The sequence below is a fragment of the Trachypithecus francoisi genome, unplaced genomic scaffold (genome assembly GCF_009764315.1).
Source record: "Trachypithecus francoisi isolate TF-2019V2 unplaced genomic scaffold, Tfra_2.0 Lachesis_group8, whole genome shotgun sequence".
Classification (NCBI taxonomy): domain Eukaryota; kingdom Metazoa; phylum Chordata; class Mammalia; order Primates; family Cercopithecidae; genus Trachypithecus; species Trachypithecus francoisi.
The window spans coordinates 112960075-112983615 of NW_022681473.1; the positions used below are offsets into that span (position 1 = coordinate 112960075).

The 23541-nt window shown below is 38.4% G+C and overlaps 1 protein-coding gene across 1 annotated transcript in view; it reads left to right on the forward strand.

Annotated features, from left to right (window-relative positions):
* The window catches only part of CCDC15 (coiled-coil domain containing 15), a 93429-nt gene that overhangs the window by 42490 nt on the left and 27398 nt on the right, over positions 1-23541 (forward strand). The window contains 2 exon segments of the mRNA XM_033205435.1: positions 8192-8284; positions 9479-9582. Of these exon segments, the coding sequence (XP_033061326.1) occupies positions 8192-8284; positions 9479-9582 (197 nt within the window).

Below are 23541 nucleotides of genomic sequence, written 5' to 3' on the forward strand. Positions count from 1 at the left end.
TGATTCTTGTGCCTCAGCCTCCTGAGTAGCTGGGACTACAGTCATGTCCTACCATGCCTGGCTAATTTTTGTATTTTTAGTAGAGATGGGATTTCGTCATGTTTGCCATGCTGGTCTCAAACTCTTGACCTCAGGTGACCCTCCCACCTGAGCCTCCCAAAGGTGCTGGGATTACAGGTGTGAGCCACTGCGCCTAACCATCTTTTCTCCTTTTACACTGCCAAATAATCTGGCCTTTTTGAGCAAAACACTTTAATAATACAGATTTATACCACATTCATACTTAGGGTTTCCAGTCACAGCTGGGTTCCCAGGGCTGCTTAGTATTTTTTCTTGCTTATTTCCTACCACCTTGCTCTCCAGTGCTCTACACTGACTATTCTAAATCTTAAATACTCCTTAAACTTCTTGCTGCACCCCCATATTCTCAACTTTCATACAGAAAATAAAAGCTATCACACAATAACTGCCTTAACCATTTACTTTCTTTTTGTTGCTGTTATTACTTATTCTTACTATCTCAGAGGAAAAGTTTTCTCTTCAAGCCCCACCTGCTAATTCTCTGCTCTTCAAAGTTAATCACTGTCAAGAGTTGTATGCATCCTTTGAGTCCTCTTTATAAGCATTTATACACATATAAATGTAGACACATTAAAAAAATTGTGATAAAATATACATAACATAAAATTTCTCATTTTAATCCTTTTTAAGTATACAGTTCAGTGGTGTTAAGTACACTCACATTGTTGTGCAACCATCACCACCATCCATCTCCAGAGTTTTTTTCCATCTTGTAAAACTGAGACCGTATACACGTTACACAGTGATTTCTCAGTCTCTTCTCCCCATGTCCCTGGCAACCACGATTCTACTTTCTGTCTTCATGAATTTGATTACTCTCGGTACCTCATATAAGTGAAATCATACAGTATTCGCCTTTTTGTGTGTGCCTTATTTCACTTAGCATAATGCTGCGGCATATTATAGGAGTTACTTCCTTTTTAAGGCTGAATAATATTCCACTGAATATATATACTACACTTTGATTATCCATTTATCCATTGACTCTTCCACAGTCAGTTTTCTTTGTTCTAGACCTTCCTATACAGTATGAATCCTGTTGTGTAAGGTTCCTTTTACTCAGCATAATGTTTCTGAGATTCATTCATGTTGCTGCATCAATAATGTGTTCTTTGCATTGCTGTATAGCATTCCATTATTTGAATATCACAGTTTGTTTATTCAATCTCCTATTGATGGACATCTGGGTTGTTTCCTGTTTGTAGCTATTTGGTACTGGGAATGGGGTGCTGCTAAAACAAATATTGAAAAAATGTGGAAATGGCTAAAAAAATGGGTAATGGATAGAGGTGAAGAATTTTGAGGCCCATGACAGAGAAAGCCTTTATCATTTTTTAAATTATTGTTGTATTTTGAAACAGATTGTCACTCAGTTGCCCAGGCTGGATTGCAGTGGTACAATCATAGCTCAATGAAGCCTCAAATGGGTGGCTCAAGTGATCCTCCTGCCTCAGCTTCCTAAGTAGCTAGGACTACAGGTTGTGCTACCCATGCTTGGCTAATGTTTTTATTTTTGTAGAGACAGGGTCTTGCTGTATTGCCTGCTCTGGTCGTGAGCTCCTGGCCTCAAGTGATCCTCCTGCCTCAGTCTCCCAGTGTTAGGATTGCAGGTGTGAGCCACTGCTCCTGGCCATCATTTTAGAGAATATCTTCATTTTTAGAAGCAAAATATTGGTAGAAATGTGTACATTAAAGATACTGTCCGCTGGGCGTGGTGGCTCATGCCTATAATCCCAGCACTTTGGGAGGCCGAGGTGAACGGATCACTTGAGACCAGGAGTTTGAGACCAGACTGGCCAACATGGTGAAACCCTATTTCTACTAAAAATATAAAAGTTAGCCAGGCATGGTGGCATGCACCTGTAATCGCAGCTGCAAGGGTTGAGGCACAAGAATCACTTGAACCTGGGAGGCTGAGGTTGCGGTGAGCCAAGATCGCACCACTGCACTCCAGCCAGGGCGACGAGCGAAACTCTGTCTCAAAAATAAATAAACAAACAAACAAATAAATAAATAAAATAAAAAATAAATAAAAATACTGTCAGTGAAGCTCAAGGAAATGAGGAACATGTTATTGGAAACTGGGGGAAAGGTAAAACTTGTTATTTAGTGGTAGGAAGCTTAACTAAATTGTGTCCTACAGTTGTATGGAAGACATAACTTATAAGCAATGAACTTGGAAATTTAGCTGAGATTTGCAAGCAAAGTGCTAAAGGTACAGTGTGGTTTCTTCTTGTCATTCCCCGGAGAGGCTGCCAAGGTCTGTCTGGAATCCCTCTCTCCATGTTGTGGACTAGAAATTATTCAGGCAGTAAGCTAGGACAATTGTAGTGCTGACCACATTTGTTTCCTATGAGAAGTAATCATCCTGTGTTTCCTCATAGCCAGTGTTTAAAAACCATTGTTGTATAGATTTTTGTTTGTTTTTTGTTTTTTCAGCCTTCAGGAGAAAGGTAAATTCCGTTCTATTATTGCACTGTGGCTTCAAGCAGAAGTGTCTTTATTTGAATATCACTTAATTTCATTCTAATTGACCTAGTATCTTTTTGGCTCTATCTCTTCATATTATCTTATAATGGTTGCTCTGAGGATTACAATATACATACCAAACCTTTCACAGTCTACTTTGAGTTAATAGTTTACCACATTAAGTAAATGTAAAAGCTTTATAATCAGATAGGTCATTTTACCCTTTCCCCTTTATGTTATAATTGTCATAGGTGTTCCATCTACCTACACTGAAAACTCCATTTTTTTTCCTTCAATAATCATACATGTTTTTGTGAAAAACTTGAGAGAGTCTCTACTTTTTTTTTTTTTTGAGACAGAGTCTCACTCTGTTGCCTAGGCGGGAGTGCAGTAGTGTGATCTCGGCTCACTGCAACCTCCGCCTCCCAGGTTCAAGCCATTCTCCTGCCTCCGCGTCCTGAGTACCTAGGATTACAGGTGCTTGCCACCATGCCTGGCTAATTTTTGTATTTTTAGTAGAGATAGGGTTTCGCCATGTTAATCAGGCTGATCTCGAACTCCTGCCTCGTGATCCATCCGCCTCGGCCTCTCAAAGTGCTGGGATTATAGGCGTGAACCACTGTGCCCGGCCGAGAGCTCTACTTATTGACTCTTTTTGTTGCTTGTCTTTCATTCCTGAAGTTTCAAATTCCTCCCTGGTATCATTTTCCGGCTAACTTTACCTTTTCTTGTGGTGCAGGTCTTGTAGCAATGCATTTGCTTAATTTTCTTTCATCTGAGAATATCTTTTGTCATCAATCCTAAAATATATTTTTACTGGATATGGATTTCTGGATGGACAGTTCTTTTCTTTCAGCACATTAAAAATATCGTTCCACTGTCTTCTAGTTTCCAGTCTTTGATAGCAAATTTGTAATTATTTGCGTCATTGTTCTTCTATATATAATATGTCTATTTTTTCTGGCTACTTTCAAAACTCTTGTTATTTTTTGGTTTCCAGCAGTTTAATTATGATGTGTCTGGGCATAATGATTTTTAGTTTATCCCATCTCAGGTATGATGAACATTTTCAATCTGTAAATCTGTATCTTTGACCAAATTTGGAAAGTTTTTTGCCATCATGTCTTCAAATGCTTTTTATGTACCAATTATTTTCTCCTTTCCTTCTGCAACTCCATTGACACAAATGTTAGACCTTTTGATACTGTCCCACAGATGCATCATCGACATGCTGTGCATTTTTTTTCCAGTCTCGTTTTTTCTCTTTGTTCTTCACATTGGATCATTTATATTGATCCAATAGATTCAAGTTCACTGACTTTTTTTTCGTTCTTCTATTGAGTCTATCCAGTGAATTTTTGATTTCACATGTTGTGTTTTTCTGTCTCTAAAATTTGGATCTGTATTTTTAAATAGTTTTTATTTTTGTGCTGAGAACTTCTATATTTTCTTTCACTTCAATTGGGTTTGCCTTTACCTCATAGATACAGTATTAATCACTGCTTTAAAGGTTTTGTCTGGTAATTCAACATCTGGGTCACCCTGGAGTTGGGATCTGTTTATTATCTTCACCCCTCAAAATTGGTCACATCTTCCTGCTTTCTTCTTTGTCAACTAACTTTAAGTTGTATCCTAGACTTTTTTTGTGTGAGATGAAGTCTTGCTCTGTCACCCAGGCTGGAGTGCAGTGGCGTGATCTCGGCTCACTGCAACCTCTGCTTCCTGAGTTCAAGTGATTCTCATGTTTCAGCCTCCTTAGTAGCTGGCATTACAGGTGCCCACCACCACGCTTGGCTAATTTTTTTTTTTAATTTTTAGTGGAGACGGGGTTTTGCCATGTTTGCCAGGCCGGTCTTGAACACCTGACCTCAAGTAATCCACTTGCCTTGGCCTCCCAAAGTGCTGGGATTACAGGCATGAGCCACCATGTTAGCCACCAGGCTAACATTTTTAATATTATATTTTGAGACTGGTTTCTGTTAAAATCCTCTGAAGAATATTGTATCTTTTGTTTGTTTGTTTGTTCTAGCAGGCAGTCAACCTGGGTAAATTCCAACTGTAAGTGATCTCTCCTGTGCACAGTGGCTCCAATGTTAGTTTAGTTTTCAAAGCTTTCATTATACTCCTATAGGTCTGTCCCATGCGTGCGCAGTTCAGGGGTGATTCTGAGGTATGTGGCAGTTCACACACAGAATTAAGGGGTCCACTTTCTAGCTCACTGCTCTCTAGGTCCCCCCTACACTCTCCAGATCCCAGGAGCTACACTTCCTGGAAGTCTTAGTTACAGTCAGTGAGGGCAAGAGAGAGCCCGAAGTGTGTTTCGCCATTGGCCAGTACTGGGAGTTCAGTTTTCTTTATTGAAAACAGAAAGTAACTTCATTTTTATTGTAGAGAAGATAAACACAAATGAAAAAGATAACCAAAAATTTTAGAGGTATTTCTCATTAACATTTTGCTGTATAGATTTTCAGACTTTTAGAGTCACAAAACAAATAACTTTTTAAATAATAATAGCTTTATTGATATATACAGTTTATTCTTGTTATGCATAGTAGTTGTGTTATATAAAGTTACAAACACTGAATCAGGAAATACTGAATTTTTGCTCCTAGGGGAGATACTGGGGTAGATTCCTGCAAGCCTCTGGTCATACCATTTTTGTCAGCTAATCACTACATAACCTTATTTTATATATATTTCTCTTTAAAACACCTTATTTAATATATATGGTTGATCTGTTAACATGAACTCACAGCCAACAGCACTGTAACTCATGCTGGAATGAAGCTTATCTAACAGGCATATTTTTTCCATAAGGTACACCACTGACTTTTTGTGCTTAGTAATAATAAATAGTACTTCACCTATGCATGGGGACTATTTTAACAGTGAAATCACTAACCTAGAACACAAAAATGCAAAAACTTGGCACCAAATAGACTGTAAAAAGGACACTTGTTTACAGTATGAAAGCTGAAACAAAAAGGCAGAGTATCACCTTGGTCAGCCTCAGTTGGCAACATGCATATTGGGTGACTCACATTTTTCGCAGCTGTATGCATGTCTGCAAAGGCCTGCAAAAACACCATGAGTACTGGGATTACACATAAACTGTAGTGAATGGGCAAATTTGCAAATATGGAATATGCAAATAATGAATGACTGTAATTCACATACCATACAATTGACCTATTTAAAGTATACAGTGTTTTTAGTATTTACAGGGTTGTGCAAAAATCACAGGTTGTGTTTGTGGCATGAACCACAATCAATCTCAGAACATTTTCGTCACCCCCTAAAAGTCCTGTACCACTCCCCTTTTCCCTTTAGCCCCTCCTCCAGTCCTAGGCAACCACTAAGCTATTTTCTGTCTTTACAGATTTGCCTATTCTGGAAAGTCTATATAAAGGAGACCATGAAAGATGTGGCCTTTTGTGACTGGCTTCTTTCACTTAGCAGATGTTTTCAAAATCCATTGATGTAGCATATAGCAGTACTTTGTTCCTATTCATTGCTGAAAGATATTCTATTTTGTGCATATAGCATATTTTATTCATCTATTGATGGAAGTTTGGCTTATTTCTCCTTGGCTGTTAGGAATAATACTGCTGTGAACATTTGTGTACAAGTTTTTTTTTGTGGGCATATTTTTCACTTCTCTTGGGCGTACACCTCATAGTGGAATTAGTGGAACGTGTGGTAACTGTGCTTGACCTTCTGAGGACCTGCCAAACTGATTTTTCCAAAGTGACTGCACTGTTTTTCACTCCCACCAGCAGTATTTGAGGGCTTCAATTTCTTCACATCCTCATCAACACTTGTTATTATCTATATTTTTAATTACTGCCATCCAAGTGGGTGTGAAGTAGCATCTCACTGTACTTTTGATTTGTATTTTCCTAATAGCTAATGATATTGAATACTTTTTCATGTACTTACTGACCATTTGTATATCTTGCTTGAAGAACTGTTAGATGCTTTGCCCATTTTGTAATTGGGTTATTTGTGTTATGATTATTGAGTATGAGAATTCATAATATGTTCCACAAACAAGTCCCTTATCAGATACATATGATTTGCAAATGTCCTCCTGTTCTGTGGGTTGCCTTTCACTTTCTTGGTGGTTTCCTCTGCAGCACAGAAGTTTTTAATTTTGATAAATTCCAATTTGTCTACTTTTTCTTTCATGGTTCGTGCTTTTATTGTCATATCTAAGAACCCATTACCTAAGCCAAAATCACAAAGATTTACTCCTATGCGATCTTCTAAGTCTTATAGTATTAGCTCTTATATTTAGGCCTGTGATCAGTTTTGAGTAGATTTTTGTGTATAGTGTTAGACAATAACACTAGAGAGGTCCAACTTCATTCATTTGCATGTGGATAACCTGTGTCCCAGAATCATCTGTTAAAAAGGCATTTATTTTTCAATTGAATTGTCTTGGCACTCTTATTGAAAATCAATTCATTATAAATGTAAGAGTTTATTTCTGAACTCTCACTTCTATTCCATTGATCTATAGCATATCTATCCTTGAATTAGTACAATTTGTCTTGATTATTGTATCTTTGTAGTAAGTTTTGATGTTAGGAAGAGTGAGTCCCCTAACTTTGTTCTTTTTCAAGACTGTCTTAGCTATTCTGGATCCTTTGCATTTTCACAAGAATTTTAGGATCGTCTTGTCAATTTCTGCCAAGAACAACTGACATTTTGATGGAGATTTATTAAATTTGTTGATTGATTTGGGGAATGCTGCCATCTTAACAATATTAGGTCTTCCAGTCCATAAGCATGGGATGTCTTTCCATTATATAGGTCATCTTTCATTTTTTTTTAAACAATGTTTTGTATGTTTCAGAGTATAAAATTCACACTTCCTCTGTTAAATTTCTAAGTGTTTTATTCTTTTTGAAGATATTGTAAATGTAAATTTTTTCTTAATTTACTTTCTAGATTGTTCTTTACAAGTATAGAAACACAATTGATTTTTGTATATTGATCATGTGTCCTGCAACCTTGTTGAAAGATAAATAACTTTTAAACTTTAAAGATTAAATATTTTAAAGTTTTTATTTCTAAAACTTGGAGATCATTATTTGACCTATCTAATGTCCAAGTAGATATACCGAGTTATGTTGTAAGACTTTCCCAGTAAACATGGGTGGAAATTAGCCTGTTTCCTCCATGCCATTCCAGTTGTTTGATATGCTATTTTTCTCTGGACTCATGCACACTAAGAGGGTTGTATAAATTCAAAGTGATCATATGTAGAATTGGAATATTAAGGAATCTGGCTATTTATCCTAGATTCTATTCCAAGTGTACTCATGGCAGTGATTTCAAGTGACCACTTTAAAAGAATTTTCTGAACATTTTAATTTTTTGTTTATTCATATTTTTGACCTGAATCCTTTTCTTCTATTTATTATTTTATGTTTGGTTAATTCCTTCTGACATGGCTTCCTTTCATTCTTTTTTGATTTTATTCGTTATATCCCCCTTTTTATTTATTTATTTATTTTTGCTTCTTTATCCAGTTAAGCCAAGTTTGCAAAAGAAAAGAATAGATAAAAATATCAGAATGGCTCATGGGGTAGTTTTTGGTAATTTTGTCACTTTGTGTGACTGGACCTTCTAACAGGCTTATGATGGATATCAATCAGGATTGAGCACTGAATTCCAAGCTCCACTGGCATTTCAGTCTGGCGTAGATAAAGAAGAAGATAAGAAAGAGGTATGTAATGATACTGCTTTTGGACACCAATATTTCTACCATGATAGTATTAATATATGAGAAATTGGAAACAATTTGTTGTGTCCTAACACATAAAAGAGCTAATACCACAAATTTCATAAATAAAATAAAAGTTGCTTGACTCGTTATAATGTGTTGAATTTCTTTTCTAAGCTCCTATGAGTTAGGGTACATTGATGTGAAACCAATTATTTGATACTAATAAATTTCTCCAGCTAATGTATATTTGCCAGTATTACTTATTTAAAGGAAGATAGTTACTTTATGACTTTCTTTTTTTTTTTCTCTTTTCAATCTAAAGTTAGTTTAAACCAATAGTTCTTAACCCTGGCCATGGACCAGAATCAGATGGGGAGCGTTTTTCAAAATACAAATATGCCTAGATCTAAACCAGATATACCAAATCAATATCTGAAAATGGAGGTTTAGGGCATTTTTGTTTTTTAAAAATACCACTGGTGATTCCGATGCATCATCAATATTGAGTATAGACCTTCAATAATTTTTAGCAAAAAGCCCTGCACTACTCTGGTATATACATAGACATGCTTTTTGCTCATTGAATAGCTTGTGTATTTAAAAGAGTATATATAAATCCAGAGGTATGAACAGATCACATACAGTCTAGTAGCACTTGCTTTTATTCTACTTGTTTTGTTTGTGAGTCTGAGGCTTTAGTATACCTCAGCCCTTCTACCTTCCTCCGTGCCATGTTAGGCTAGGCTTAGAGTATGCTTTTGTGATACTGTTTTAATTTTGAAAAGTTAAAGTAACTATTGGTTCTGTTATAAAATATCTTCTACGTTCTTTCTGTGGCCCTGCTTTTATGGTACTTACTACTTGGGAACACAAAGTAAATATTTCAGAGCAACACAGACTAAATACTTTCTCTGGTTTGCCTATTAACATATAATAGCTATGTGCTTGAAAATGTAAAATTCTTGTGTATGTGACATATAATAGCTATGTGCTTGAAAATGTAAAATTCTTGTGTATGTGACATCCTGAGTGATCATAGACAGAAGGAAATTAAAGACTTAATCCCATGTAACTTCTATATCATCTATTTTTGTTTGCTTGCTGTTTGTTTTTGTCTATGGTATAAGAATATTTTTCTTCCTTGGAAATTCCTCTGAAAGCAGAATCTTAGTAATTTTAACTTCTTTCCTTTAGCGTCAAAAGCAGTACCTGAGACATAGACGACTTTTCATGGATATTGAGAGAGAACAAGTAAAAGAACAACAAAGGCAAAAAGAACAAAAGAAGAAAATTGAAAAGTAAGTTATTTAATCCACCCTGTGAGCCTTAAATTGCCAGTTAAGATGTTTTTGGAAGATGAACTTTAGAAAAGGTAATGGTTTTGCCCTCTGATCCATGTTGAAAACAGCTGTTTTTGATCTGGGTGAAGTATTAGAAGATGGTGAAGAGCTATGGTTTGGTTTTTTGGTTTGATTTTCTATTAGACTTGATTTTTTTAGAGCAGTTTTAGGCGCACAGCACAATTGAGCAGAAAGTACAGAGAGCATACCCTCTGCTCCACAAATGCGTAGCCTCTCCTACTGTCACTATCCTGCACCATAGTGGTACAGTTTATTAGAACTGATGAACCTACATTGATACATTATTATTACCCAAAGTCCATAGTTTACATTAGGGTTCACCTTTAGTGTTAGGCATTCTGTGGGTTTTGACAAATACATAATGTCATGTGTCTGCCATTATGGTATTACACAGAGTACTTTCACTTCCCTAAAATCCTCTGTGCTCTGCCTATTCCTCCCTGTTTACACCCTATCCTGTGGTAACCACTGAACTCTACTGCTTCCATAGTTTTGCCTTTTCCAGAATGTCATGTAGTTGGAATCATACAGTATGTATGTAACCTTTTCAGATTGGCTTTTTATACTTAGAAGTATGCATGTACATTTCCTCTAGTGCTTTTTTATGACTTGATAGCTCATTTATTTTAGTACGAATAATATCCCATTATCTGAATGTATTGCAGTTTAGTTATTCACCTACTGAAGGACATATTGTTAGCTGCCAATATTTAGCAAATATGAATAAAGCTACTTTAAAATCTATGTACAAGTTTTTGTGGGGGCATACTTTCTAGCTCATTTGAGTAAATAACAAGGAGTACGATTGCTGGATCATATGGTAAAAATATATTTAGCTTTATAAGACAATACCAAACTGTCTTCCAAAGTGGCTATACCCATTTTGCATTTCCACCAGCAAGGAATGAGAGTTCTTGTTGCTCAACATCCTTGCCAGCATTTCGTGTTGTCAGTATTTTGGATTTTGGCCATTCTGGTAGGTGTGTAGTTGTATCTCATTGTTTTAATTTTCACTTCCCTAATGACATATAATATGGAACACCTTTTCACATGCTTATTTGTCATCTGTATATCTTCTTTGATGATGTGTCTGTTCAGGTCTTTTGCTCATTTTTTGAGTCATTTGTTTTTCTTATTGAATTTTAAGAGTTCTTTGTATATTTTGAATAACAGTTCTTTATCAGTCTTTCGTAAACATTTTTTCCCCGTCTGTAGCATGTCTTCTCGTCTGTTGACAGTATCTTTTGCAGAGCAAAATGAAGTCCGCCTTATCAGTTCTTTCTTTCATGGATTGTGCCTTTGGTGTTATATATAAAAAAGTCGCTGCCATACCCAAAGTCACTTAGATTTTCTCCTGTGTTACCTTCTAGGAGTTTTGTAGTTTTGCATTTTACATTTTTCTCTATGATCCATTTTGTTAATTTTTGTGAGAGGTGTAAGATCTGTGTTTAGAGTCATTTTTTTTTACATGTGAATGTCCAATTGTTCCAGCACCATTTGTTGAAAAGACCATCTTTTATTAATCATATTGCCTTTGCTCTTTTGTTAAAAATCAGTTGACTGCATTTATGTGGTTGTGTGTTTTGGACTCGGTTCTCTAATCTGTTCCATTGATCTCTTTGTTCTGTTCCATCAATCTGTTTGTCTTTTGCCCTACCACACTATCTCGATTATTGTAGCTTTACTTACATATTTTTATTGATACATAATAATTGTATATATTTATGGGATACATGTGATATTTTTATACCATGCAATGTGTATGATCAAATGTGTGATGTGTGATAATCAAATCAGAGTAATTAGGATATCTGTCATCTCAAACACTATGATTTCTTTGTGTTGGAAACATTTCAAATCTTCTAGCTGTTTTGAAATACACAATAAATTATTGTTAACTAGAGTCACCCTACTGTGCTACCAGTAAGTAGAATTTATTCTGCCTATCTAACTGTATGATTATACCATTAACTATTAACCCATTCTTCATCCCCTCCTCCCTTCCCACCCTCTGGTTAACTATCATTCATTCTACTTTCTACCTCTATGGGATCAGCATTTTTAGCTCCCACATATGAGTGAGAACATGCGATGTTTGTCTTTCTGTGCCTGGCTTGTTTGATTTAACATAATGACTGCCAGTTCCGTCTGTGTTGCAGCAAATGACAGGATTTTATTCTTTTTTATGGCTGAATAGTATTCCATTGTGTATATATACCACATTTTCTTTGTGTCCCTCTGTTGAGGACACTTAAGTTGATTCAGTGTCTTGACAATTGTGAATAATGCCGCAGTAAACATGGGGGTACAGGTAGCCCTTTGATACACTGATTTCTTTTCCTTTGAATAGATACCCAGTAATGGAGTTGCTGGGTCATCTGGAAGTTCTGTTTTTAAGTTTTTTTTAAAGACGTCTCCACCAACATGGCACAAGTATACATATGTAACAAACCTGCACGTTATGCACATGTACCCTAGAACTTAAAGTATAATAATAATAATTTTATTTATTTATTTATTTATTTATTTATTTATTTATTTTTTTTTGAGACGGAGTCTTGCTGTGTCTCCCGGACTGGAGTGCAGTGGCCGGATCTCAGCTCACTGCAAGCTCCGCCTCCCGGGTTTACGCCATTCTCCTGCCTCAGCCTCCCGAGTAGCTGGGACTACAGGCGCCCGCCACCTCGCCCGGCTATTTTTTTTTTTGTATTTTTTAGTAGAGACGGGGTTTCACCGTGTTAGCCAGGATGGTCTCGATCTCCTGACCTCGTGATCCGCCCGTCTCGGCCTCCCAAAGTGCTGGGATTACAGGCTTGAGCCACCGCGCCCGGCCAATAATAATAATTTTAAAAAACCAATTATATCCATTAAAAAAAAGAAAAAAGAAATCTCCATACTGTTTTCCATAATTTCTGTACTAATTTACATTCCCACCAACAGTGTGTAAAAGTTCCCTTTTCTCTACATCCTCATCAGCTTTTGTTACTTTTTGTTGTTTTGATAATTGCCATTCTAACTGTGGTGAGATGATATCTCATTGTGGGTAAGGTGGGTTGATCCCCAGGCACCTGGATGACAAGCATCAGTGCCTGCAGTGGTGGTAGTGGGTGAGGCAGTCCTGTCCTCAGGCCCTCTGGTTCTCTACCTGGGTGCTGGCGAAAGTGGGTGTGACGTGTAGCTTTGTAATAAGTCTTAAAGTCACGTAATTTCAGTCTTTCAACCTTGTTTTTCTTCTTTAATGTCGTGTTGGCTTTACCTCTCTACATAAACTTTAAATAAGGTTGCCATATCCTCAAAATAACTTGTTTGTTGAGATTTTTACTGAGATTGCAGTTAATGTATATATCAAGTTGGGGATAACTGACATCTTGACAATATTGAGTCTTTCCAGGACCATAGATTATCTCGCCATTTTATGTAGTTGTCCTTTGATTTCCTTCTTCAGTGTTTTGTTGTTTTTGCTCCTATAGATCTTACATATATTTTGTTAGACTTATACCTAAGTCTTTCATTTTGGAAATCATATAAATGGTATTGTGCTTTTAATTTTAAACTCTACCTGTTCATTGCTGGTATGTAGGAAAATGATTGACTTTTGTATATTAAACTTGTATCCTTCAACCCTGCTGTAATCACTTATTAGTTCCAGTAGCTTGTTCAGTGACTTTTTTATTATATGATCATGTCACCTGTGAACAAAGATAGTTTTATTTCTTCGTTCCCGATTCGTATGCCGTTTATTTCCTTTTGTTGCCTTATTTCATTAGCACGGATTTTCAGTATGATGTTAATGAGAGGGTACATCTTTGCCTTGTTTTTTATCCCAGCAAGTAAACTTACAGTTTATTACCATCAAGTATGATGTTAGCTGTACATTTTTTGTAGATGCACTTTATCAAGTTGAAGAAGTTCTTCTCCATCAGTTGCATTTCTTTTTTTTTTTTTTCCTGTTTTTTTTTTTTTTTGAGATGGAGTCTCTGTTGCCGGGCTGGAGTGCAGTGGTGCGATCTCGGCTCACCGCAACCTCTGCCTCCCTGGTTCAAGCAATTCTCCTGCCTCAGCCTCTTGAGTAGCTGGGACTACAGGCTATGGGTTTTTACTGTGCTCCTTAGACCTCAACCCCAGTTGTCTTGACAAACTTCATTGTGCCTAGTGACTTATAAACAATGCATAAAAAGTTATAATGGGCCGGGTGTGGTGGCTTACGTCTGTAATCCTAGCACTTTGGGAGGCTGAGGTAGGTGGATCACCTGAGGTCAGGAGTTCGAGACCAGCCTGACCAACATAGAGAAACCCCATCTCTACTAAAAATATAAAATTAGCCGGGTGTGGTGGCTCATGCTTGTAATCCCAGCTACTTGGGAGGCTGAGGCAGGGGAATCACTTGAACCCGGGAGGTGGAGGTTGCAGTGAGCCGAGATCGCGCCATTACACTCCAGCCTGGGCAACAAGAGCGAAACTCTGTCTCAAAAAAAAAAAAGAAAGAAAGAAAGAAAGAAAAGATTATAATGAAATCCAGTATGAGGATTTACTTCATCAGATGTTATTGACATACTATGCATAAGGCACTAAACAAAGTGCTAATATGTGTAATAGTTTGAAATTTGTGAAGTGCTATAAAATATAAGGCAATAACACTTTTATTTTGAAATACTCCATATAATACTATAACAAAATTGCTATAGGTTACTGTAAAGTGCTAGAAATGTGTTCAAATAACATAATGAATAGTCTTTGGGGTCTTTTTGGTTTTGTTTTTTATAATTTCAACTTCTATTTTAGAATCGGGGGTACAGGTGATGGTTTGTTACGTGGGTATATTATGTGATGCTGAAGTTTCTGGTACAAATGATCCTGTCACTCAGATAGTAAGTATAGTACCCAGTAGGTAGTTTTCATCCCTTGCTTCTCCCCTCTCCCTCCCTCTAGTAGTCTTCAGTGTTTATTGTTTTCATTTTTGTGTCTATGTGTACCCAAAGTTTAGCTTCCACTTATAAGTGAGAACATGCAATATTTGGTTTTCCGTTTCTGTGTTAATTTGCTTAGGATAATGGCCTCCAGCTACATCCATGTTGCTGTAAAGGACATGATTTCATTCTTTTATATGGTTGCATAGTATTCCATGGTGTATACATACCATATTTTCTTTATCCAGTTCACCATTGATGGGCACCTAGGTTGATTCTGTGCCTTTGCTGTTGTGAATAGTGGTGCGATGAACATATGAATGCATGTGTCTTTTTGGTAGAAGGATTCATTGTACCAAATAATAGTATTGCTGGATCAAATGGTAGTTCTAAGTTCTTTGAAATGTCTCCAAACTGCTTTCCACAGTGACTGAACTAATTTACATTTCCACCAACAATGAATAAGCATTCCCTTTTCTCTGCAACCTTGCAATTATCTGTTATTTTTAGACTTTTTAGTAATATCTGTTTTGACTGGTGTTAGATGGTATCTCATTTTGGTTTTGATTTGCATTTCTCTGATGATTAGTGATGTGGAACATTTTTTCATGTTTATTGGCCACTTGTATGTCTTCTTTTGAGAAATATTTGTTCATGTCTTTTGCCCACTTTTTAAATGGGGCTGTTTTTTGCTTTGCTTGGTGTTTTTTTTTTTTCTTTTTTCTTTTTTTTCTTTTTGAGATGGAGTCTCACTCTGTCCAGTGGCACATTCTCAGCCCACTGCAGTGTCTGCCTCTCGGATTCAAGTGATTCTCGTGCCTATCTCCCGAGTAGCTGGGACTACAGGCCTGGCTAATTTTTGTATTTTTAGTCAAGACAAGGTTTCGCCATGTGGGCCAGGCTGGTCTCGAACTCCTGACCTCAGGTGATCCGCTCGCCTCAGCCTCCTAAATTGGGGGAATTACAGGTGTGAGCCACCACACCCGGCCAAATTGTTTAAATTGCTGACAAGTTGATGGGTGCAGCACACCAACACGGCACAAGTATACATATGTAACAAACCTGCACGTTGTGCACATGTACCCTAGAACTTAAAGTATAATTTTAAAAAAAAAAAAATTCCTTACAGATACTGGATATCAGACCTTTGTCAGGTGCGTAGTTTGTAAATATCTTCTACCATTCTGTAGGTTGTCTGTTTATGCCATTGATAGTTTCTCTTGCTGTGAGGAAGCTCTTTAGTTTGAGTCCAATTTGTCAGTTTTTGCTTTTGTTGCAATTGCTTTTGAGGATTTAGTCATAAAGTTTTTGCCAAGGCTGATATCCAGAATGGTACTTCCTGGGTTTTCTTCTAGGATTTTTATAGTTTGAGGTCTTACATTTAAATCTTTAATTCATATTGAGTTAATGTTTTTGTATAGTAAAGGTAGGGGTCCAGTTTCATTCTTCTGCATTTGCCTAGCCAGTTACCCCAGCACCATTTATTGAATAAAGAGTCATTTCCCTAATGGGTAGTCATTGGACCTAAAAGTTTCCTAGTTCCTTTTCAATGCTATTTCATCTCAATGAAAAAAAAATCTTTTAATTAGTAATCCGTTTCTTCTCTTGTATTACTAATAAGTTTTCCTTCATCTTAATGGGCAACTGTTTCTGTAATAGCAGTATTCTTTATTTAGAAGAATTCATTTAAAAAAACAGCGACTGCTGGTATAGTAGCTATGTCAAAGGAAATATTTATTGGGTTATTTTAAGTGATTTCACATGTATTTTCATTTATTTATAGTTTATTCATGGGATAATTGATTTAAGCCTGCCTCTAATATTTGTAGTACTGGGCTCACATTACAAATACAAGTTTATGTACCTTACTTACATCTAAGTATTTAAATGTCATAAGCTGAGCTAAAAAACTGTTAAATGACACATATTCTGTTGTCCTACCTTGACAAATATGATTTCATAGTGACTAGAAGGTCAGACTCAAATTTGTAATTCTTGAACTCCTCTGAGTTACTTGCAGAAACATGAATGGCAGTTTGGGGAGAGTCAGCCTCCAGTCCACCCCCTTTCTATTCTTATTCGTACCTCTATTTTGTACTCGATGAATTTTGGATACATGCTATGGTTCAACTCAGCCCAGATATCCAAGTTCTGAGTACATGCCTGTAAGTAGTCACCCCTTAATGTCCCATTGAGCCTAGATGCACACGAGAGGTGCAGCCTGCTCTGAGGAAGATAAAGGTGGGGAACAGAACTGTGTATACCCTAAAAGTGGCCTTGGAAAGTTTGAGTAAATAATTTCAGGGGCCTGGCTACCTGGAACAGAGTATAGGTGGGCAGTCATAGGCTTCAGGTGCGAACCTTCCCCTAGTTGCTTAGTCTCTGAGGACTATGGGAAGAGAAATGGTCAGAGACAGGCCAAAGTGGGACTATTAAAAATGTGGGTCTCGTGATAAGGGCTCGCCTCTTATCCAGGTCTAAGAATGGTTCTGCATTTATTCAGAAAACATTTATTTTTTATCTTGCATATCATAGGCACTGTCTTAGGCTCAGATGATACAAAGATAAATAAAATTCATTCCTTTTCTTGAAGAACTCATAAGTTGGGGAGGGAGGATGAGAAACAAATATATTCAAATAAGTAATATAATTAGTGCAGTTGCAGAGATAGGTACAGAGTCCATGTGAGCACAGAAGAGGGGATTAACGATTTTATCTGGAGAGTTAGAGAAAATATTATACATCAGTTGGGTTTGGGTGGATAAATACGTGTTTTGCAGGGAAGGGGATAAGGATGGTGAATTAGGATAACATATATAAACAGAGTCAAGGTGAGAGGCAATAATAGTATTCATGCAGAATTTTGTAATTCACAAGGGCCTTCATATATTATCTTGTTTAGTACTTTTCAACAACAAAGCAAACATTTATTGAAAACTTACTACATGCCAGGGACTGTCCTTTATGCTGAGAATATAAAACTAGAATATATGACAGGATAGTACATATTTACAAATGGACTTAAGTTTGAATGTATGTATCCCTTATGAACTTAGTAAACTTAAGCAAGTAACTTCACCTCTGAGCCTCAATATCCTTAATTTTATAATGGAGATTATAATATTGATCTTCTAGTTTGTTGATAGCATTAAATGGAGAAATGTATGTAAAGTACTTAACATTGTATCTGACATTTAATAAGATCTCAATAAAAAGTACCTGTTACTACCATGATGATGGTAGTGGTAGTGGTGATAGTAGTGATGATGATGAAGATTAATAGGATGAGCACCAAGAGAGGACAGACAGTAGGAGAAAAAGAGACAAAAAGTAATTATAATGCTTAAAGTGAGGCAGGAATAGTCTAGGGAGGTCAAGAAATGCTTTATAGATGAGTTAATACTTAAACTACATCTTCAAGGATGAATTGAAGTTTGTCACATGGTCAAGGAGCTTCGTATGAAGCATAAGGTATGTCTGGGGAATAAAAATTTGAGGTAGCTAAACCCCAAGTGAAGTGAAGTGGCAGAGAATCTATAACGAAGTTGTTGGAAGATTTTAAGGCAAAAGTCCTATAATCTGATTAGAATCTTACAAAGATCAGTCTGGCAGCTGCATATAGAATAATCTAAAAAAGAAAACTAAGGCAGAGTCCAGTTAAGAAGTTATTGTAGTAGTTGTGGGGGATGATGAGGGCACTGGGAACAGAGAGTGACATATTTATTAATATTTAAGAAGTAGAATCCATAGATTTTGATAACCAAATTCTTAGTCTTGATGGCTTTGGTGTTGAGAAGAGGGGTTAAGGGTCGTTTCTAAACTTTTTTCTTAGATAATTGAATGAATAGTTAGTACCATTAACATAAATAGGGAATGTTCAGAGAACAGATTTTTCGGGAAGCTAGTGAGTTCAGTTTGTGACCATGAGCTTAAGGAGCATGTGAAATATTAAGGGAGGTCTGATTTATATGCATGTGAAAATAACTAAAGTTCTGGGAACAATAGGAACTAAATGTTTCTTAATGAGTTTTCAAAATATGTTTCAGCATGACATTGGATAAGGTACAGGGCTGCTGCTGGGTGACAGAGAAACAAGCAGAGCTTTTGGTGGTCTTAAGGAGCTGCAGTAACAAAATTGTAGACTTGAGGGCCTCAAACATTTGATCAGTATTCTCCTGAAGACATTTGCCAAAGTCTAAGAAAACACGGAGGCTAAATGGAAAATATGTGGAAAACAGGCTAAGAATCTATTAGTCTGTGATGACGAGGAGATGTAGAGTTCAGGACCCACTGGGTTGGGGGAGGGGAGAAAGGGCCCAGTGTACATACCAGGCTTTCAGTTGAGCTGGAGAGCATACAGTAAGAACATGGTCTAACTGACAGTAGAATAAACTGTACCTAAAGTACAAAGCAGCCTTGATTCTGCTGATGTCTGGACTAGATTAAGAGGATGAACTGTGTACTTTGTGCCTAGCTGAGAAAAGTGTGAACTTTCTCTGGTTATGGATAATATCATTTAAAGCCTCTAAAAAAATTAAAACAATATTCAGTATTCAATCAAAAGTTTCTAAGTACATACTTAGAACTAGATGTCCAAAAGCCAAGAGAAAGAAAAGACAACAGAAACAGACTCCAGTGATGCAAGATACCAGTATTAGTAGACTTTAAAATAATTGATTAATGTGCTCAGGTAACTAGAGGAAGAGATGGAGAAAATGGATGAAAATATGGAGAATTGCACCAAAAAACTGGAATCTATAAAATAGAATCAAATAGAAAAATATAATCTTAAAATAAGAACTCACTATATACACAATGAGGTACCACTTCAGACTCACTAGAGTAGCTTAGGGAGGGAAAGGCAACAAACTTAACAGTATCAGATAGCAGCAAGGATATAGAACAGCTGTAACTCATGTATTAGTATCATATGTAGAAAAGAGCACAACCACTTTGGAGAACTGTTTAATATCTTATACTGTTAAATATAGACCTACTATATGACCCAACCAATTTATGCCTAGAAATTTAAGAAAAGTGGAAACATTTGTAAAAACACTGAATCGTGACAGAATGTATTCCTTTCAAGTGCCCATGGGACATTTTCCAAAGTTGATCTTACTTTGGGTTATTTTTTAGAGTCTGTTCTGTAACTTTAGTGATACTTCACTAGAAATCAATAAGCAGTACTTCTAAAGGATCATGGATCAAATAAAAATTATAATGGCAATTAGGAAATACTTTTGAGAGAATAGTAATGAAGATAAATCATATTTAAAACTTTTTAGATGTCACTGAAGCAGTCCTTAAAGGGAATGTCAGAGCCTTGATTACAATTAATATAAAATAAAAAAGGCTGCAGGGTGGGGGCGTGCCCAAGATGGCCGAATAGGAAGAGCTCCAGCCTCCAGCTCCCAGTGTGAGCAACACAGAAGACGGGTGATTTCTGCATTTTCAGCTAAGGTACCAGGTTCATCTCACTGGGCGTGTCAGACAGTTGGTGCTGGTCTGCAGGTACAGCCCGACCAGTGAGAGCTGAAGCGGGGCGAGGCATCACCTCACCTGGAAAGCACAAGGGGGAAGGGAATTCCTTTTCCTAACCACAGGAAAGTGTGACACACAACACCTGGAAAATTGGGTAACTCCCACCCTAATACTGTGCTTTACCAAGGGTCTTAGCAAATGGCACACCAGGAGATTATATCCCACACCTGGCCAAGAGGGTCCCATGCCCATAGAACCTCCCTCATTGCTAGCACAGCAGTCTGAGATCTAACTGCAAAGCGGCAGCGAGGCTGGGGGAGGGTCGCCCGCCATTGCTGAGGCTTAAGTAGGTAAACAAAGCCACAGGGAACCTTCAATTGAGTGGAGCCCACCACAGCTCGAGGAGGCCGGCCTGCCTCTGTAGACTCCTCCTCTGAGGACAGGGCATAGCTAAACAAAAAGCAGCAGAAACCTCGGCAGAGGTAAATGCGCCTGTCTGACAGCTTTGAAGAGAGCGGTGGATCTCCCAACACAGAGGTTGAGATCTGAGAACGGACAGACTGCCTGCTCAAGTGGATCCCTGACCCCTGAGTAGCCTAACTGGGAGACATCCCCCACTAGGCGCAGGCTGACACCTCACACCTCGCATGTCGGGGTACACCCCTGAGACGACGCTTCCAGAGCAAGAATCAAGACAGCAACACTCGCTGCTCAGCAATATTCTATCTCCTGCAGCCTCCGCTGCTGATACCCAGGCAAACAGCGTCTGGAGTGGACCTCAAGCAAACTCCAACAGACCTACAGCTGAGGGTCCTGACTGTTAGAAAGGAAACTAACAGGGGCGGAGCAAGATGGCCGAATAGGAACAGCTCCAGTCTCCAACTCCCAGCGCGAGCGACACAGAAGACCGGTGATTTCTGCATTTTCAACTGAGGTACTGGGGTCATCTCTCTAGGGAGTGCCGGACAATCGGTGCTGGTCAGCTGCTGCAGCCTGACCAGCGTGAGCTGAAGCAGGGCGAGGCATCGCCTCACCTGGAAGCGCAAGGGGAAGGGAATCCCTTTTCCTAGCCAGGGGAACTGAGACACACAACACCTGGAAAATCGGTAACTCCCACCCCAATACTGCGCTTTAAGGAAACAGGCACACCAGGAGAATATATCCCAACCTGGCCGGGAGGGTCCCACGCCCACGGAGCCTCCCTCACTGCTAACACAGCCGTCTGCGGCGATCTATCCGCAAGGCAGCAGCGAGGCTGGGGGAGGGGCGCCCGCCATTGCTGAGGCTTAAGTAGGTAAACAAAGCCGCTGGGAAGCTCGAACTGGGTGGAGCTCACAGCAGCTCAAGGAAGCCTGCCTGTCTCTGTAGACTCTACCTCTGCGGACAGCGCACAGCTGCAGTCCATTAGGGGAAAGAGCGGGGGCCGCTGCAGACGCGAACGACTCTGTCTGACAGCTTTGGGGAGAGCGTGGATCTCCTAACGCGAAGGTTGAGATCTGAGAACGGACAGACTGCCTGCTCAGGTGGGTCCCTGACCCCTGAGTAGCCTAGCTGGGAGACATCCCCCACTAGGGGCAGTCTGACACCCCACACCTCACAGGGTGGCGTCACCCCTGAGAGGAAACTTCCAAAGAAAGAATCAGACAGGTACACTCGCTGTTCAGCAATATTCTATCTTCTGCAACCTCTGCTGCTGATACCCAGGCAAACAGGGTCTGGAGTGGACCTCAAGCAATCTCCAACAGACCAACAGACAGTCCTTCTGACTGTCAGACGGAAAACTATCAAACAGGAAGGACACCTATACCAAAACCCCATCAGTACGTCACCATCATCAAAGTCCAGAGACAGATAAAACCACAAAGATGGGGAAAAAGCAGGGCAGAAAAGCTGGAAATTCAAAAAATAAGAGCGCATCTCCCCCTGCAAAGGAGCGCAGCCCATCGCCAGCAACGGATCAAAGCTGGTCAGAAAATGACTTTGACGAGATGAGAGAAGAAGGCTTCAGTCCATCAAACCTCTCAGAGCTAAAGGAGGAATTACGTACCCAGCGCAAAGAAACTAAAAATCTTGAAAAAAAAGTGGAAGAATTGACAGCTAGACTAATTAATGCAGAGAAGATCATAAACGAAATGACAGAGATGAAAACCATGACAGAGAAATACGTGACAAATGCACAAGCTTCGGTAACCGACTCAATCAACTGGAAGAAAGAGTATCAGCGATTGAGGATCAAATGAATGAAATGAAGCGAGAAGAGAAACCAAAAGAAAAAAGAAGAAAAAGAAATGAACAAAGCCTGCAAGAAGTATGGGATTATGTAAAAAGACAAATCTACGTCTGATTGGGGTGCCTGAAAGTGAGGGGGAAAATGGAACCAAGTTGGAAAACACTCTTCAGGATATCATCCAGGAGAACTTCCCCAACCTAGTAGGGCAGGCCAACATTCAAATTCAGGAAATACAGAGAACGCCACAAAGATACTCCTCCAGAAGAGCAACTCCAAGACACATAATTGCCAGATTCACCAAGTTGAAATGAAGGAAAAAATCTTAAGGGCAGCCAGAGAAAAGGTCGGGTTACCCACAAAGGGAAGCCCATCAGAATAACAGCAGACCTCTCGGCAGAAACTCTACAAGCCAGAAGAGAGTGGGGGCCAATATTCAACGTTCTTAAAGAAAAGAATTTTCAACCGAGAATTTCATATCCAGCCAAACTAAGCTTCATCAGTGAAGGAGAAATAAAATCCTTTACAGATAAGCAAATGCTTAGAGATTTTGTCACCACCAGGCCTGCCTTACAAGAGACCCTGAAGGAAGCCCTAAACATGGAAAGGAACAACCGGTACCAGCCATTGCAAAAACATGCCAAAATGTAAAGACCATCGAGGCTAGGAAGAAACTGAATCAACTAACGAGCAAAATAACCAGTTAATATCATAATGACAGGATCAAGTTCACACATAACAATATAACCTTAAATGTAAATGGACTAAATGCTCCAATTAAAAGACACAGACTGGCAAACTGGATAAAGAGTCAAGACCCATCAGTCTGCTGTATTCAGGAGACCCATCTCACATGCAGAGACATACATAGGCTCAAAATAAAGGGATGGAGGAAGATCTACCAAGCAAATGGAGAACAAAAAAAAGCAGGGGTTGCAATCCTAGTCTCTGATAAAACAGACTTTAAACCATCAAAGATCAAAAGAGACAAAGAAGGCCATTACATAATGGTAAAGGGATCAATTCAACAGGAAGAGAACTATCCTAAATATATATGCACCCAATACAGGAGCACCCAGATTCATAAAGCAAGTCCTTAGAGACCTACAAAGAGACTTAGACTCCATACAATAATAATGGGAGACTTCAACACTCCACTGTCAACATTAGACAGATCAACGAGACAGAAAGTTAACAAGGATATCCAGGAATTGAACTCATCTCTGCACCAAGCGGACCTAATAGACATCTATAGAACTCTCCACCCCAAATCAACAG